Below are 16,583 nucleotides of genomic sequence, written 5' to 3'. Positions count from 1 at the left end.
CACACGTGTGTGTATGTGTAGGTGTGTGTGTGTGCGCGTGTGTGTGTGTGTGTGTGTGTGTGTGTGTGTGTGAGAGAGAGAGAGAGGATGTGTGAGTGTTTCCCCTCCTGGCTGTGTCTATCGCTTTGATTCTTCCAGCTCCTCCTCCTCCTCCTTCTCTCTGCTGCCTTCATGGGGGATCTGGCTCCTGTGTGTGTGTCTCTCGCTCGCTCGCGCACGCTCTCTCTCTCTCTCTCTCACTCTCTCTCGTGCTCTATGTGCTCGTTGCCGCTCTGCTGCCCTCCTGTCTCGGCCCCTCCCTTTTTTAGTTGACTCCTCCTCTTTGACATGTTCCCTGTCTCTCTATCTCTCTCTCTCCCTCTCGCCTTCTCATCCTCGCTCTCTCTCTCTCTCTCTCTCTCTCCCTCTCTGTTCGCCTCTCTCTCCTTCTCTCCCTATTCCTCACACCTTTTCTCTGTCTCTCTCTCCTTCTCACCCTCTCTCTCTCTCTCTTTCCCTCCCTCTCTCTCTCTCATCACTCTCTATCTGTCTGTCGTTGACATTAAACATACATTTTGTATTGATTGGAGGACATTTCTCTGAAAAGTGTATCTTTCATTGCTCTGTCATGGCCACAACACCCCTCCCCCGTCACCAAACAGGACTAACCAGACTCTTTAAAAAAAAATAATAATAAAAAAAGGAAAGGCCACCTCACCAGCTTCCTCCTCCCTGGTGCTACGGAGGCTGGGATGAGGCAGCCTCCTCTGTGGTGCTACGGAGGGCTCCTCCCCAGTCTCCTCCTCCGTGGTGCCCCGGGAGGCTGGGATGAGAGGCAGCCTCATCCCAGCCTCCTCTGTGGTGCTACGGAGGCTGGGGAGGCAGCCTCATCCCAGCCTCCTCCTCCCTGGTGCTACGGAGGCTGGGGAGGCAGCCTCATCCCAGCCTCCTCCTCCCTGGTGCTACGGAGGCTGGGGAGGCAGCCTCATCCCAGCCTCCTCCTCCCTGGTGCTATGGAGGCTGGGATGCTGGAGCCCTCGGTAGCTCTGGTTCGCCAGCGGCTGTTTCCTCCTTTGTCCTCCTGCGTGTATAGCCCCCCCCCCCCCCCCCTCAACCCCCCCTCCACCCCTCCATGTCATTCACATGGTAATTGGGATGTTTCTGCCGTCTGCTTTGTACCAGGGAACCACCCCGCCCCCTAAGGGTCAGCCAGGGGGTAGGGGACACACACCACATGTTTAGGTTGATCCGCGAGCACGCCGGTTCTCTCCCCGGGGTGAGGACTTTCCTTTTCTTTATTTTCGTTTTTTTTTTTTTTTGGGGGGGGGGGGGGGGGGGGGGGGGGGTGGGGGGGGGGTAGACCTTTGAGTTTGGCGTACGCTAGATAGAGGTTGACGCAGAGAGGAGACCCCGGCCGGAGGGCTTGTGTTGTGTCATTGACCAACTGACATAGAAACAGTTTGTGAGACACCTTACCGTATGACCCGGGATCCAAGTAGATTAGGTTGATTGGGAGATTAAATTGGTTATTGTTAAAACGTAGAAGAGACATTTTCCATTTCATGATGATAGGATTAGGGTTAGAAAATATTTTACAAACTCCAGATAGTTATTATTAAAACATAGAGGAGACACTTTCCCATCTCATGACGTTGATTTCCTTATCTATTACAAACTCCAGATAGTTATTATTAAAACATAGAGACACTTTCCATCTCATGATGAAGATCTCCTGATCTCTTACAAACTCAATGGTTATATTTCCCATATGTTGACAGATGACATCAGAGAGATTGCATAATATTCAGTGTCATGGTGTTTTTAAAAGGGCCGCTGCAGGTTGTTCTTGTGTGAATGTGTAGGGCGGTGTGGGGACAGGTGGGGCCGGTGTGAGCACGCTGCCGTTAATTACAGCAGACCCTTGTCATGGCTCTTTGTCTGATTCTGCTCCAGCGGCCTGTGTAATGCCCCCCCTGGGAGTGGGGGACGCTGCCCGGGTCCTACCCCCCTAAGATGTGCATTTTGTGGGGGCGTAGAGAGACAGAAGTCTGACCTCCAGGGGTCATAAGGTCCCAGGTCACACCCCTGGGCTGAGCTCTGTGGGTCTGCTTGATTGATAATCATGATTGTGTGGTAAGAGAAAATAATTCATAAAGCATGTGTTGAATATATTTTGAGAGATTGAAAATATTGAAAAGACATGCTGATATATAGAGTAAAAGAAAATTGAAAGATCGTAAAAATAAATATGAAGAAAAAGGATGAGGGAAAGGGAAATACCGAATGAGAAAATACTGAACATTTTGAGAGAGAGGGATGGAAAAAAGCTGGCGACAATGAGATAATTGAATAAAAATGGAGAGAACAGGACAAAATCTCCCAGTCCGGGTTATTCTATTTCTTCTAAACTTGAAAACCAGCTTTGGCTCACTTGATATAAGACAGGGTGGAATTTCTGAGAAGAGTGGTGAAATAATTCAAATAAAATGTAAATGTACATTGATTGGAGAAAACATATTTGGGCGGCTTGCAAAAAAACATACGCTAAGCTACGCTAATGCTATCAGTAAGGCAAGTCAGAGAGTGAGAGAGAGCACAGGTGGAACCTACAAGTACTTCACGCAGGCAGCTGATTCCTGATTGGTTGGCAGCATCCAGCAATTACAGCAGCAGGACCTCCAGAACAGCCATATTTGTAGTTCTAAAAAAAGGACAGGGAGAGGAAAACAGAAACAGGGGAAAACAAACCCACAACATCCATAGTAACACACTACTAACACAACAGCCCCACCCATAGAGGGAAACCTGTTTTATATTGTTTACCAAATGTGATACAAGCTGCCCACGAGATACGGCATCATGCCAACACATTCTCACATCCTTACCTTACCTCAAGCTGTGAGTCCACACCATGATGGTTGTGGTTGTAAAACAGCCAAGGAAAAATGTGTATAGATTGTGTTGTTAATGTCTATTTGGCTGCCTGTATCGTTAGGCACAGCCAGAGCTTTTCGGAACACAATAGTGCAGTAGCAACTGAAATAAGGTGTAATCTCGTCCTAATGAGAGAGAGAGAGAGAGAGAGAGAGAGAGAGAGAGAGAGAGAGAGAGAGAGAGAGAGCTAGAAAGAGAGATTGATTAACTGAGAGAGACAGTAAGAAAGGTAAAAAGGAAAGAGATGAACAGAGAGACCTCAAGATGGAGGAACAAAATGGATAAAAAGAGCCAAAAGAACGTTCTCGTCGTTCTCTCTTGGAGTTTCCCCGGTGCTTGAGTGCCTCTCATCGACTGCAGTAATATTTACGACCGGTACTATTCCTCTGATTCCAGCCCCTGTGTGTCTGGGATGAGGCGAGCCCCACGCCCTCTCAGACGGACGGACAGCCACCTGGCGCCGCCGACCCTTCCCAACATTCCTCCAGTTCTAAGAACTCATCAATATGATCATTTGTCTGGCAGCGCTCCCCTGCATTAGCTCCTGCCACTTCAGCTCCGCAGGCCTCTCTCCTGCTCCACCTTCCTCTCCTCGCTCCTGCGCCACGTTCCTCTCCTCTCTCCTGCTCCCCGTTCCTCTCCTCTCTCCTCCAGGCCTCCTCCTCCACGTTCCTCCAACGTTCCTCTCCTCCTCCTCTCTCCTGCTGTCTCCTTCTCTCTCGTCCTCTCTCCTCCTCCTCCCTCCTCCTCTCTCCTCCAGGCCTCCTCCTCCACGTTCCTCCAACGTTCCTCTCCTCCTCCTCTCTCCTGCTGTCTCCTTCTCTCTCGTCCTCTCTCCTCCTCCTCCCTCCTCCTCTCTCCTCCAGGCCTCCTCCTCCACTTCCTTTCCTCTCTCCTCTCTCCTCGCTCCTGCTTCACGTTCCTCTCCTCTCTCCTCCTCCCTCCTCCTCCTCTCTCCTCTGCTGGGGATAACCCCCCCAAACCCTGACCCCCCCCCCCACCCAGATGTCTCACATCAGACCATACGATGGAGGGCCACTCTGAGAGGGATGCCGGCCGGGCAGCGGGCCTGTGTGGTCGAGTGCGTGCAGTGTGTGGTGGACGAGGTACAGAAACTCTTTACGCTTACCGCAGGGGGCTTGGGGGGATGCTGGGAATGGTTTCATAATTGCATCTACATGGGATGGCTCGGCCTTCTCTAATGCAGAGAGAAGTGAATTACTGACCTCTGCTCGCTTCACCAGAGAGGGAGTGAGGTAAGGGGGGAGTTAAGAGGGGAGGAGGGAGACAGAACGTAGGACGAAAGGCGGAGAGGATCGTTGGAGGAGAATAACGGTTATCTGATGTGATTCCAGATAAGACTAATGTCTCTTTCTTTAAAAGCTACTGCAGGCTAGATTGGATCATTGTGCGCTCCCCTGCGCAGCCTCGTGTTACCATCACGATTGACTGAACATTTGTCCTGATGAGACTTCCCGTGTCCTCCAAAGCAGAACCTTTGAGACGGGTCCTATGGGAGGTCCAGTCAAGGTGACTGATGTCTGCCTGAATGCACAACTGTCAACTGTAATGGCAACACTGTTTTAAAGATAGCTAACACAATTGAGGTATTCTTTGGAAAGATCTGTATTCTATATCATTATTTGTTCAACATATATGGTCTGTATTTCTTGAAGGAGAACAGTTTTTTGCATGGATGTGCAGAAGACGATGGGGAATTTAAGGGACTCTATTCTGAGCTGTTTTACATTTCTCATCTCCTATTAAATAGTCAGCCGCCAGTGCTGAATCAAACACAAAAAGTGTTTGAATCAAAGCAATTTATCCAAGATTCACTTATATTGTGCTGTTTAAAATAACTTAGTTTAACACTTATTTATTTTATTTATTTAGCAAACACATATTCCTTTTCGTTCAACACAGTCCAGATCTTTGTATCTGAAAGCTCATCTCCTATCTCTGCTTAGAAAGGCCTTTTCCAGGGAGGAGGTAGGGACGAGGAGGAGGAGGGAGGAGAGAGGAGGGAAGAGGAGGAGGGAGGGACGACGAGGAGGAGGAGGGAGGGGAGAGGAGCAGGAGGGAGGGGAGAAGGAGAGAGCCAAGACGACCGGGGCTGGGCTGGAGCTGCGCAGGTGCTCGATGCTTATTGGATTGCAGTGCCATCTCCACCGGCCCTGCAGGTCAATGGACTCTCTCACAGCCTCTAAGTGGTCTATTGATCACCTGGCATGGGCGGGGCTGGATAGACGCAGCACGCCCTGGATACAGCCTGCATTCCACCACAGAGGAAAGGCCGTTTCCTGCGTTGAGGGGTTATTATGAAGTTGGCCTCATGAAACATGACCGCTGATCGCGCACGGTTGCAACAACAGCTTGGATTGGGAGCCTGGACACCTGGGATCAAATTGACCAAGCAGACGAGTTGGTGAGACGAGATGACTTCAGTTTTAACCAGGTTGAAGGAGGGGCCGAGAAAAAACATTTTGTATCCAAAATCGCATCACGCAATCACGCACGCACACACACACACACACACACACACACACACACACACACACACACACACACACACACACACACATACTCACACAATAAATATTGCATGGGTAGGAAATATGAATATCTCACTGGACAAAGGGGTTCAGGGAAGGCAGCAATGTGTAACTGTGGAGGAGATAGCCCATCGCTGCTTGTCCTGGACCCCTGACACATCCTTGGCATGGGCCAGCCCGAGACGGATGGGAGTTAAACATCTGAGCCTGTCTCTGGCTCACCCGCGGAGAGCCATAAACTCTCACCTCTCTCTCTCGCTCTCACACTAACGCAGGCGCACACACACCAATGTAGTCTCTCTCTCTCTCTCACTCTCTTGCAAACACACACAGCAAAAATAGAGAGGCTGCAGACAAGGTATGCATATAAAGCTGTAGATAACAAGTAGATAGTTTCAGTGACCCAAAGCAACAAGGAATAAGAACTGTGAAAGGGAGACTCTTAATGGCACACACACACACACACACACACACACACAATTTACAATATCGATTCTCTGCATGGGTGGCCCCATTGGGAACCAAACCCCTAACCCCGGCAGTGTTAATGCCTTGCTCTATCACACAATCTAGATGGGACTGCCGCAACAGGCTGTAGCTGAGGGCGGGGGCATAATGCTACGGCTATATCTCACGGCCATACGTGTTCCCTGACAGCCTGATGGGCGCACAGATCCCATTAAGATGTATGCGGGCCAATCAGAGGGGTCCATAGGGCCCCGAGTGCTCATGGGAAATTCATTAGAAAGCGCATTAACAATGTTGCACAGAACGCTGCGGAGCCTTGCTCGACTGAAGTTTTTTTTTTTTTGCATGTTGGAGCAGCTGACGTGAGCGTAGCTTTCAGCAATCTGTCCGTTCAGAGAGGTTGTTTTGCTCGGCATGTATATGAATACATGATACCATGAAAGCAAGTGATAGTGGGTGAGAGGTGGTATTGTTACGATACAGCTAAACTACTAAATGAATTATCTCAATTATTTCAAACCAGGCAGATTCATTTATATTAATTTATTGTCATTGTGCACAAACATTGTCTTCTAAAAAGGTCCTTTATTCACGTCAAGTTTACATACTCATAGGAAATAAAGCGCTGTCTCTGGAAACAACACACACACACAGACAAATATATATACAAAATATATATTGTAATCTGGGTTAACGCTAACAAAATGGACTCGAGTGATAATTGGCACACCCTAGAGACAGGCTTTATCCATCCACGCTGTGTTCCTATTCATCACTAAGACAGACCTCAGTAAACAGGCACGTATTGCAGTTGCAGCAGCTTGAGCAGGGAAGCTTATGCACATAAATAGGGAATTCCCCTAGCTGTAGATTCATAAACTCTTTAGAAAAGTCCCCTTATCAGGAGTCCAGCCCCTTTAGTGGTTAAATATTCGTATCATTTATTTTGTCTGACTTCATATAAAATAGTTCATCACTACTCCGATTCACCCCATACTCACATTAAAATTTTGACTTAATTTCCCCCGAAAAAATATAAAATAAACATACAAAGTTAAGTGCAGGTGATGTCATAAGAATCACGTAGAAAAGGGCCACGGTATTTCTTAAATAATACAGAAAACATTTCTTCAAATCCTCTTATCCATAAGAGTTCTCTACAACTGAGCAATGGCGACATCTACTGGTCACAAACAGCATAGTTTCACACCTTACAAAGAACATAATTTCATCTCATAAAATAAAAAAAAATAGCTGAATTGCGGCTCTTTGTTTTTCTGCCTTAAACCTTACTAAGCGACTTAACGGCCTTTATCATAATAATACATAATATTAAATCAATTATTTAAAGTGTCTGCATCTACATAGAACACAAAAGCTTGCAGTAACAGGACCTTTCACCTGACATCAGACGATGTTCCTTTCAGAGATCTGCAAGCCTTCCCTTTACATTTGCGTCTTCTTGTCTTCTCCGGCTAAGAAGTAGGGGTTTTCGTGGCCCTGGACCAGGTAGGAGTACCGTGAGGGGTTCTTCCCCTTGAAGGTCCTCATGGCTGGGTCCAGGTCATAAGATCCGGTCTGAGGTGTGGAGGGAATCAAATGGAACAAACACAGTGTCTCTATCCGTTGTACAAAGGACTTCTGTACTGTACACTAATGCACACACATGCACACGGATGCATTCACGCACGCACGCACACACACACACACACACACACACACACGCACGTATGCACACACGCAAGCACTCATGTACCCAAGCAAGCACACACAAACACACACAAGCACACACAAGCACACTCATATACACACACTGACACTCACAACACGTAAAAACACACACAAAAAAACACACACAAGCACATGCAAGCACACACACTAAATACATGCAAACCCACACCAGGTGAACTAGTCAAAATCCCCCTCACAATCAACGATCGATACAATCCACACTGCCAAAAACATCTTTAAATTAAAGACTGTTTTGCTGGAGGTACGATTTGAGAGTTGTCAACAGAGAGAGAGAGAGAGAGAGTAGAAAAGAGCAGAATGAACAGAAATGTTGCATTCCAAAAAAAATAAAACAGAGTTTCAAACAGAGCTAGGTGCGCAGTCAACAAGAGAAATATTCTCCCTATTCTATTTCTGACAAATTACACCCAAATTATAGCACTTCAATCATACCTTTAGAACCTTTAAGTCTTGATATCTTGATTCTTCATTAGTTGATTTGGTAATTTCCAATACTGCTAACAGATCAATTAAGATGACATGCCAGAGGTGTTCTGAATGTTTATTCCTAGTCCTCACAGAAACAACCGACCACCAGAAATGTAATTATCGTTGAATTGCAAAAAATCTCCATCTTTACATTTCGTCTATTGCTTAAAGTAAGAACAACTTGAGAAGAAACCAATACATTGGTCTCCACAGGCTTTCAGAGATAGATTTTCTTTCTATGAAACGTAAATTCTGAATAACTTTGCCTGTATGTAAATGAATAAATCGTGGTAAAGATGGATATTTTTTAGCAGTGTCATAGCCTGTTTTACAAGCAAAATTAACAAGTCCAAATCAAACAAGAAAAAACCTGGGTCGCCTTAGATGACCGTGATGCTACAAAGGACATCATCCTTCCCAGATTACGATCGTAAGATGTCGAATGCTGAAGTGATTCGTTTGAATGTACATCACAATTCGCCAATCTTCACATCTCTGTATGACAACTCTGGGGGGACGTCCGTCCGTTCTAACATCGCCCGCCCGGTGGCACCGCACTAAGCTTACCTTCCTCCATCCTCTGTAAGCCTTTTGGCCCGCCTAAAGCAACACACTAGGAGTCAGCCACGGCTTCACAGTACATTCTGCTAAGAACACTCGAAGAAAACCGACCACTGAGCCATCTCCACGGATCAAAGCAGGCCGTCCCGGCAGTCCCACATTTAGGGCGGGGCCTGGTCGTCCGCAGAGGGGACGAGCAGGCCTCACGGACAAGCAGGCCTCACGGACAAGCAGGCCTCGCGGACGAGCAGGCCTCACGGACGAGCAGGCCTCACGGACGAGCAGGCCTCGCGGACGAGCAGGCCTCGCGGACGAGCAGGCCTCGCGGACGAGCAGGCCTCACGGACGAGCAGGCCTCGCGGACGAGCAGGCCTCGCGGACGAGCAGGCCTCGCGGACGAGCAGGCCTCATGGACGAGCAGGCCTCGCGGACGAGCAGGCCTCGCGGACGCGGGCGGATGAAGACATTTACGGGGCGGATCAAAGCGGATCCTTGCGGAAACGCGGACGTGGAAGGTATGACTCCGCCATGAAGAACAGTTCATCACAGAACTAGAACTGCTTCGCAACAGACGCAGACGCTTAGAAAACACTTTGGCAGACGAGGTTTGTGCCAACTGCTCGGAGCTGCATTCGATAAGACGCCCTGAATCTAGTACTTAAGACGGCTTTATTCTCTTTAAAAAACGACTCTACACGGCAACAATTCCAGAACAACATCACAAGAAAGGAGCTCACCACAGGCACAGCTACGGTCAGTGGCGTAACAAGCCAACGACGGGCCTGTAAGCCCGTAAACGGGCCTGGGTCCTGTAGAATCTTATAATGCTTACATTATAACAGGGTCCGCGGATGGAATTGTTGACGGGGGGGGGGGGGGGGGTTATTGGATTTCGGTCAGGTGGGCGGGATTGTTGACGGGGGGAGAAGCAACTCGGGGGCACCTCAGCTCAATTTGAAACTTAGAACTAGCGCTGAAGCCCTCCGAAGAAGGTCAGGGCCCGTAAGCGGCTGGAGTACCTGCTTACCGATAGTTACTCCACAGGCTACGGTACAGCTTTACAACGGGGTAAACCGCGGTAAAGTGCCGCCTTTCAAAACAAAACGCCGTTCTGCGTGACGAGGACCACGGCTGTGTGGTGGCGGCCGTGCGGTGGAACCAGAGCACCTACCGTGCGGCCGTTGGTCTGCTCCGCCAGGTTATTGGTGCTGTTCCCCTCGCTCATCTCGATGGACGGGTTCGAGTCCCACTGGGTGGTGGCGCGGGGGATGGGGATGACCCCCGGGATGCCCCAGGACCCGGGAACCTGCTCCTTGGCTGGGTACGGACTGCCGGCGTGCTGGGGGGAACTCTTGAAGCAGCAGCACCTGAAGTCAGCGGGGCAGGAAGTAGGCAGAAAGTTAGTTTATCTAGTGAGTTGAAAATGATACTCCTTGTACCAGAGGATAGGTCTATCTATATATCTAGATATATATCTATATCTAGATATATAGATATATATATAGGGAAAATATCTATACATTAGTATAAATATTTGTGTCTATATTTTGTATATTTCAGAGAGTTAGAGAGTCTAGTTTGTCTAGTGAGTTGAAGATGATACTCCTTTTTACCAGAGGATAGGTCTATATATACATATGGGGAATATCGGTAGAGTAGTATAAATATTTGTATCTATATTTTGCATATTTTATAAATTCTTTGTACCTCATCTGACCTCTGCAGTCAATTCAGTGGCATCTTATCTGATTTGATCTTGTATCATAGGAGAATCCTATACAAATGTATGATCAAGGCTGTGTAGAGCTGGGTAGTCCTGCCCACTGATCAGGATCAGCTGATGTCTACACAGGACTGCAATGTACTGTTCACAGGGCTGGTCAGCTCGTAAACAGATGACTCCTCTCTGCCACGACATCCCAGGGGTTATGTTTTGCCAAAGTAAACAGTATACAAATGCATGTCCTCATAAAAGGTGACTGTATTTGTGTTGCAGCCCATTAATGTTTTCCATATAGGTAAATGATGTTGGCGGAGACGCGTTGAACGGGACTGCATATCCAAAACACTCAAGACCAACAAAGCCTTAACACAACTGCCAACGTCACGTCATAACAAAGACCCGACAATGTGGGCATACGTTGTCATCTGTAATAATAATAAAAGGCAATAGCTTCTTTTCCACATACGTAGATATGAATCCACTGGATTTATGTTTATACGATGACTGAGTATTATTCAAACCACTTTTCTTTAACAATGTATTGCTACATTTCTATTTTCCATAAATGCACTTTTTTCATCTGTACTGTAAGAGTAGAGGCCAAGCACTATTCTACTGTAAGAGTAGAGGTCAAGCTCTGTTTTACTGTAAGAGTAGAGGTCAAGCTCTGTTTTACTGTAAGAGTATAGGTCAAGCTATGTTCGACTGTAAGAGTAGAGGTCAAGCTATGTTCGACTGTAAGAGTGGAGGTCAATCTCTACTGTAAGAAGAGAGGCCAAACTCTGTTCTACTGTAAGAGTAGAGACCAAGATCTGTTCTACTCTATTCTACTTCTACTCTACCTAGAGTAGAGGTGAGTATGACAAAGGTCACGAGGAAAGGTCAGCATCACAGTGGAGTACAACAGGAGAGGTGATTGCCGGGCGTTCCTCACCAGATGATCAGGGCCAGAACCAGCAGGAGCAGAACGCTCCCCAGCACAACGGAAATCACCACCACCGCCAGCAGGGACGCTGCACACACACACACACACACACACACACACACACACACACACACACACACACACACACACATACACACACACACACACACACACACACACACACAAGGTTGCCAGATTTGACTACACAACATGGGACTTTACTACTGAAGTTGTATTCGCTGTATTAATGGGCATTAGTTTAGTTAAAATATAAATTAATTGAAACTGAAGTAAAACTTACAATCACTGCAGTTGAGGCCAGCATATCCAAATGAGCATCTAAAAATGAAGAACAGGAAATCACAATTCAACCATTCAAATGAATTATAATAATATGGATAATATTAATAATATATAGATATATCTATATATATATATAAATCTATGCATATACGCGTAATCTGTAGATACAGTTCACTGTAGAATGCAAAAGGGGGCACCATGTACTTTAAACTAAGCACCACATCCCCCAACATCCCCCCCACTCACCCAGCACCTCCCAGGGACATGAGACCACCTTTATGAACAGGTGTAGTGCTCTACTTACGGACGACACACCCTCTCGACGGAGTCGGCCCAGGTACCACTCGGACAAGCTGTGGAAAGACAACCGAGAAACACACACCATGTGAGGGAGATGAGAGACTAATTCAATGGATATAAATAACAATTATAAACTAAATTAGTACTACTTTACCATATTACTACCCCCCTTACTTTTACTACTACTAATAATAATAATTGTAATGCAAATATAACTATAATAATTTACATCTATCCCTAAGCAACAGGTGTTGTCCAAACAATGACCTAACATGTTATGGGGTATAAACAGATATGGTATTAACAGACGTAATAAGCAAATGTGTGATCCTAGACCTCATGTAACCTCAATGTAGATTATTACTGCAGTTACTTTTCTCCCAAGTCAATAAACAGTAGACCTTGTTCATCTAGCTGCCTTTTTTGGGCACCTTCTAGAATCTTCAGTGACAACTGGATCAAATGCCCCTTTTCCACCGACAGTACCAGCTCAACTCGCCTCGACTCGCCTCGACTTGGCCCGCATTTTTTTGTGTTTCCATCGCCAAAAAAGGTACCTGGTAGCTGGTATCTGGTACTTTTTTTAGTAGCACCTCCGTCGAGGTTCCAAGTGAGCTGAGCAGGTACTTCTGTATGACGTAAACAGGCTGCTGGCAGCTGATTGGCCAGCAGCTGCAAACGGGAATAATCACTCAAAGCAAAGTTGTGTCCGGCTTGGCTGGAGTCCACGGACCTGCTCCCGAGGGGGACACGGATCAGCATTTCGCTGTTTCGTTTCTGTGTCGTTCCTTTCCCAGGGCTTGAGTTTCGCCTCCATCAACGTTACCATAAGACAACAATAGACGCGCGAATCAGGAAATAGTCTTGATCAGATTTCCCGTGAATCCCGTCTCCTGGGATGAAAACCTAATGACGAGCCGCCCACGTTGAAGAAGTTATTTTCTACGACCCGCCCACGTTGAAGAGGTACTTCTTTAGATGGAAACGTGACGTGCCTGGAACCAAACGTCATGCCGCGCTAAGTCGTGGCGAGTTGAGCTGGTACTGTCAGTGGAAAAGCGGCAAAAGTGCATTCTTAATACTACCATGGTGGCGAAATGTAATGTAGAAGTAAAAATAGTCTTACGGCTTCATGGCTTCATGGCTGAGATTCTAAAATGTTTAATAGTGTACGTGGGCTAAAGGATTCATTCCTTATAAGCTCTGTCAGGTCACACGCAACCTAGGCTTTAAAACACGCCCAGAGTCTGATTCTTGTGGTGGTTGCTAGGGAAACGACCCCTTTACCAAGGCATAAATCAAAAGGGGAGGATTGAAGCCAGAATCATAAGGTTATGCCACAGCACTCTACCTGGTCTCTCTCTCTCTCTCTCTCTCTCTCTCTCTCTCTCTCTGGTCTCTCACTCTGGTCTCTGGTCTCTCTCTCTCTCTCTCTCTCTCTCTCTCTCTCTCTCTCTCAGTGTACGACTTGTATTTTCTTTTGGGACTAACAAAAAAGACATTACAAAGGAGATGAAGACAGTGTGTGAGGCACTTTAACTGCTCTGTTGAAAGTACATCCGTCTTTTCTGTGGAGCCGGTTCAAACGTGAGCCTTGTATGTTCTCTGCCCCATCCTCGCTCTGTGGGTTGTGTATATCAGTCTGGGCACTGAGTGGAAATTGAGCTCTACTAATGCAGTCGTAAAGCGGTAACCTTAGCAACCACAAAAATACCAACACTCAATCTGCGGCGACTATAGCCAGCCCATTAACTACCGCGACTTGTTTGTGGGACTTACCGCTGCAGCTCTTGCTAGAGAAGACGTTTGGGATGAAGCCTTCTTTACAGGAACACTCGGGAACCCCGTTGGGACTCTGGCAGTTGGTCGACAGGGAGTCACAGGCTAGAGGCTGGCTTAAACACAGCTCAGTCCCTGAGGACAGACACAGGGAGGGGGAATGGGTAGCATTAGCGTTTAACAAGTTGACCATTTTGAGCAAATAGAAAAAGTCCTGCTGAAATAACCATGAGGTCTGCATCACACACGCACCAGTGAATGTCGCGCCGTTGAACAGTGGATTGGGCGAGTTCTGGATGCCTTCTTCGATGGCCATATTAATGGACTCTTGAGTGGCATTGGAGTTCCGGAACACGTTATTGACCGTTGCTCGCACACTGCCGGACCTGGAGTTCAGAAGAAACGGTCAAATAGAGTCAATAGATGATGATTGATCCTCACGTAGTCGCCAGTGCAGTGCATGAGAAAAATAGAAAAACTTACGCCAGAGAAAGGACTTCGGACCTCTCATATCCAGTCATGTTCCCCAAGAATCCTCTGAGCTGTGATGTCAAAAGAAGTGTTTGTTATTATATATACTGTATATATATATATATATATATATAACCCCCTGATGGAGAGAGGGGCATGTTATAGCCCACTGATGGCGAGGGGGACATGTTATAACTCACTGAGGGAGAGAGGGACATGTTATAACTCACTGAGGGAGAGAGGGACATGTTATAGCCCACTGGGGGAGAGAAGAACATGTTTTAGCCCAATGATAGAGACATGTTATGGTCAGCTGGTGTAGAGAGGGACATGTTAAAGCCCACTGATAGAGGGAGGGACATGTTACAGAAAACTGATGGAAAGAGGGACATGTTATAACTCACTGAGGGAGAGAGGGACATGTAATAGCCCAGTGATGGAGAGAGGGACATGTTATAGCCCACTGAGGGAGAGAGGAACATGGAACATCCCACTGAGGGAGAGAAGATAGGGTTCTCAAAGACGACCTACCACACTGGAAATAGTGGTTGCAGTGTTCCGGAATATCTGCGAGGAACTGTTGGCCATTTGGTCAACAAACGTCAAATTGATGATGTGAAGCTCCCCAGGGAAAACTTGGGCTGAGACAAAAGAAAAGCAAGAAAGATGTAAAATGACATCACTAAGGCAATCATTGCCTTAGTGTTAGCCCTAATCACTTCATCCTCATCATCATCATCATCATAAATACTAACCATCATTATCTACAATTTAACTGGACAATGTTTATGATTATTAACCAGGTAGAATTACTGCCTCAACCCTTACCTATTTCGCAGATGCCGTTCACCATGTAGCTCCCGGCAAAGCACTGACAGATCCCGTCCAGACAAACACTCTCAGGAGGGCACGAGACGGCAGGACACACTGATGACAGAAAGAGAATGTACTCAGCACACTTAAAGCTAGAGTAGGCAATACAGAGAAATCGGCCAGAGTAAGCAAGACTTTGAAAGTAGCCAACCGAAAAAAATCGCATCCTTAAAAGCCACTCCCCCAAAACACAAGACCAGCTTGCTAGCTTTAGCAATAGGTCTGCCTAGCCTTTTGGACGACTCCGGTCATGCGCATTGAGTCCACACAAAAAATACTTCAAAAATGAATCTTACACCCTAGCTTTAACTAAGCAAGTTAAAACCAAGTTAAAAAGCACAGGACTTCTTGAATCCCCTCCTTTACAATAATCACCCTGATATACTGCTGTACATGTGATACAGAAGTTAAATATGTTCATATTGAGGTTCAAAGCAAACACAATATTATCTTTATTAATATAGATTCATATAGATAATATATTCATTGCATTGTTACTAGTCAAGCCTAGGAACCTATTCTTGTGTTGTGGCAACACAAGAATAGGTTCAAGGTGCTTTAGTTTCAAGTCCATTTGAGTTGATACACACTTGAAATCTGAATGTATATTTCCTGCGCCACTCCATTTAATAATACACCATTTTTTATGTATTTTATATTGCGGCTAAAGTTGCAGTAATTAGCAGTTAGGTAAATATGTATGGATTTCCTAGTTGTGAAGGTTAGCCATGTCATAACAACACCTGACTGATTTAGCTAATTTGCCAGAAGTTTGGGCAACGAGACCTTATTTGTTTATTTGTTTTCTTGCCAAGAGAGCTATGGAGTTCGAACTAAATATCCTCTTCTCATTCCTCCCACCCATCATCAAAATCAGCCTCATTATAGCAATGATTACAATAAGGTTAAGTAATTGTGTGTTATTGCTGCATTCAATACAGTTACTCGCCTATAACTGGTGATTCGGTGGTGGTGGTGGTGGGAAGACCCACTGTGGTTCCATTGTTCTTTGCTGCAAGGTACATAATATACAGAGATGTTATGAGATGGCAAAGAGTGTTGATTAACGTTCTTCATTAAACAAATCAAATCAAGAACTTTGAAATCTACAATCGAAATTGGGATTTGAATTGTAGACTTTGAGCGAAATTGGTGCCTACCTGGCGTGGTCTGTCGTGTTGAAGGACCAGGGGTGGAGGTGTTCCCAACTGGGCCTTGGGTGGTGCTACCTGAGGATGGTGTTGGAGGACCAGGGGTGGAGGTGTTCCCAGCTGGGCCTTGGGTGGTGCTACCTGAGGATGGTGTTGGAGGACCAGGGGTGGAGGTGTTCCCAGCTGGGCCTTGGGTGGTGCTACCTGAGGATGGGGTTGGAAGACCAGGGGTGGAGGTGTTCTCAACTGGGCGTTGGGTGGTGCTACCTGGGGATGGTGTTGAAGGACCAGGGGTGGAGGTGTTCCCAACTGGGCCTTGGGTGGTGCTACCTGGGGATGGTGTT

The 16,583-nt window shown here is 46.6% G+C and overlaps 1 protein-coding gene across 1 annotated transcript; it reads right to left on the bottom strand.

The window, feature by feature from the left end:
• Positions 1-7,379: 7,379 nt before the first annotated feature.
• LOC311398543 (uncharacterized protein) lies at positions 7,380-15,971 on the bottom strand (the record flags this gene model as incomplete). The annotated part of the gene is made up of 11 exons (XM_084488802.1): positions 7,380-7,511; positions 9,886-10,081; positions 11,372-11,450; positions 11,664-11,701; positions 11,970-12,018; positions 13,745-13,879; positions 13,997-14,130; positions 14,228-14,286; positions 14,747-14,856; positions 15,044-15,142; positions 15,950-15,971. 11 exons carry the CDS (start codon positions 15,969-15,971, stop codon positions 7,380-7,382), a joined length of 1,053 nt encoding a protein of 350 aa, XP_084344928.1.
• Positions 15,972-16,583: the final 612 nt, after the last annotated feature.

The sequence above is a fragment of the Micromesistius poutassou genome (genome assembly GCF_964030765.1).
Source record: "Micromesistius poutassou genome assembly, chromosome: 1".
NCBI classification, from domain to species: domain Eukaryota; kingdom Metazoa; phylum Chordata; class Actinopteri; order Gadiformes; family Gadidae; genus Micromesistius; species Micromesistius poutassou.
The sequence above is the reverse complement of the archived record's forward strand: the minus strand, read 5'-3'. Positions and strand labels throughout refer to the sequence as shown.